Here is a 2,257-nt window from a genome sequence, read left to right on the forward strand (position 1 = left end):
CCGAAGGGCTCGGGGCAACAAATTCATTAAACACTTTAAAGTTGTGCCGAGCCGTTCGGGCACTGGTTTCCAGCCAAAAACACTGTGATTTAGGCATGAGTATTCCACCGATTTTTTAGGAGTTGGCGCACTGCGGTGTTATAACTCATAAACCGATGAGTTCTAACGCGTTAACTCACAGAGCGGCAACAACCCGCAAGCGCAACTCAACCCAGGGTTGTCCAGGTCTAGTCCAAAGAACACATGTGTATCATACCTTATGGTATTATGTGGAAGGTTTTAGAACTTGGCCCACTCTGTAGCAAATGGAACAGTTGAGTGCGTTTGATCGGCCAATCCAACCGCAGCACGTGTTTTCACTGTGAATGGTCGAACTTGTTCACCCAAGTCGTAAATAATAAGTTAGAAAACTGAACTTAACCGGTCGAGTGATTTATCGGTTCAACTCCCTGGACGAGGAAGCGTGTGGCCGGCTAAGAAATCTGCTAAGTCCATATAATTGCGTCACGATCGCCCCAATGCACGGAAAAAATCCAATCAAAAGTCTGACATTCAATTAAGTCGGGAATGTGCACTAAATGACATCTTCTTGGAAATTTATCGACGAATCCCGAAGGCTTTTTGTGTCGCACTTTGTCCAAAAATCCAAAAAGCCTCATTAAGAGCCAAAGTTATTTTTGGTTATTCGCTTGAAGCGAGTCGAGAGCTGCGAGGCTCAGGTGTGGCGCCCCCCTTTTTATTATTTGAGGGAATTATTCGGAGAAAAGTGACTGGATCTCGGTTTAGGCCTGCTTGCGCTCCGAAAGTTTCCGAAAGAGATTATCCACTTTGTGTTCGCTCCGATTGATGTATTTCCGCATTTAAGCCTGTACATATAAGCTAATGTAGAGTAAAAATTACAAGTAGAATGGGCCCTAAAAGTCGATCAGTCGTGGCGCCTCAAAGCCCCGTTCCTCACTTCTAGGAGGCGCTCGACTTCCGCGTTGGCCGTAGATTTGCCCGATTCGCTTCATCACCTCTCGCCTGTTCCGGATGTTCCTGAAATCGCTCCCATTTTCAGTCCCGAATGTAGATCAATTTCGGGTCTGTCTCACTCTCACCTTACCGCGTGCGCCAAGTTTCCAAACTGGGGCGAAGTGGACGTACTGATCTCCCTCAAATCAAAGGCCTGCCGCTTGCTCTTCTCACTCTGCAAGCCGTCGATCATTTCATTGGCGTTCGCCTTTTGGTTGTCCATCCCTTCCTCAATCAGCTGCCCGTCCAATACTTCTGCAGCGTCCTCGGACAGTGACGCACCAATTTCTAGAGCAACAAACACATTCCAGCTGGCTGGGACAGAGCTGGGATGCTTGCAGACCTTTCTTCGACTTCGGCTTGACGCTGGACGAGTTCGGCTCCAGCGGGGGGCTGGTGGGGGCTCCAGTGGCGGGTGCCCCGTTCGTTTCGCCTTTTTCGCCCATTCGCTCGATCATGGCCAAGTGCGTTTCAATGTACTCCTTAACCGGTTCCGCTCGTTCTTTACAATCGGCCGGCAGGTTGTCGTATTTATTCAACAGTTCCTTCAGCACGCCCGCTTTTTCCTGAATATTGTCGTTTTGCCCGGTGTGGAACACATAGTTGCTTTGGTGTTCATCGAAATCTAATTGAAATTGATTAGAGAGCGTGTTTAGACTGGGACAGAGCGAGGCTTTCTCGCATGAGGAAAAGGAACGGCTATATGTATAGGGTGGTTCAATTGGTAGGCGTTACAAGTTCGGTTGAATTAGACAGAAGCTGTCAAGGTTGATGACAAGTTAATATCTCGGGACACTGCTGCCACATGTACCTAAACGTAATGTGCATCAATGAAATCAGGATAAAAGTTGCATTTAAAAACCAGAAAAATCCTAGATTGCATTAAAAAAATAGAGGTATTGTCGATACCTCATAAAGAAAATTGCATTTTTTTAAGCATAACATAAATGAGCAGATAAGTTCTATATTGTTGAGGCGGATTCATTTTTTTACAAACTTCTTTTTGGGTATTTCGCCTCAAAAATTTTTGTCTAACCAATTTTGTCTTTAGAGAATTTCCTCACGTCGTTTAGTACAGATTGATAAATAGTGCTCCTATTTCGCAATAAAAACGAATTATTTATCAAAAAATAATCAAGAACTATCAAATAGAGGGTATCCTGCGACACACTTAGGCTCAAGCTGTAAGAGAAAATTCCAATTAGTAGAGAAATTAATTTGAAAAATTACCTTGACGTTTCGA

The 2,257-nt window shown here is 44.8% G+C and overlaps 1 protein-coding gene across 4 annotated transcripts in view; it reads right to left on the reverse strand.

Moving 5' to 3' along the window:
* Positions 1-811: 811 nt before the first annotated feature.
* LOC109544195 overlaps positions 812-2,257 on the reverse strand; it is a gene marked incomplete at its 5' end in the record, with an annotated part of 9,224 nt that continues 7,778 nt past the window's right edge. For all 4 annotated transcript variants that reach the window (XM_048662114.1, XM_048662115.1, XM_048662112.1 and 1 more), the window contains 3 exon segments: positions 812-1,038; positions 1,101-1,302; positions 1,358-1,639. In XM_048662114.1, coding sequence (XP_048518071.1) covers positions 915-1,038; positions 1,101-1,302; positions 1,358-1,639 — 608 coding nt within the window.

The sequence above is a fragment of the Dendroctonus ponderosae genome, unplaced genomic scaffold (genome assembly GCF_020466585.1).
Source record: "Dendroctonus ponderosae isolate FM_Combo_2020 unplaced genomic scaffold, Dpon_F_20191213v2 Dpon_F_20191213_10, whole genome shotgun sequence".
NCBI classification, from domain to species: domain Eukaryota; kingdom Metazoa; phylum Arthropoda; class Insecta; order Coleoptera; family Curculionidae; genus Dendroctonus; species Dendroctonus ponderosae.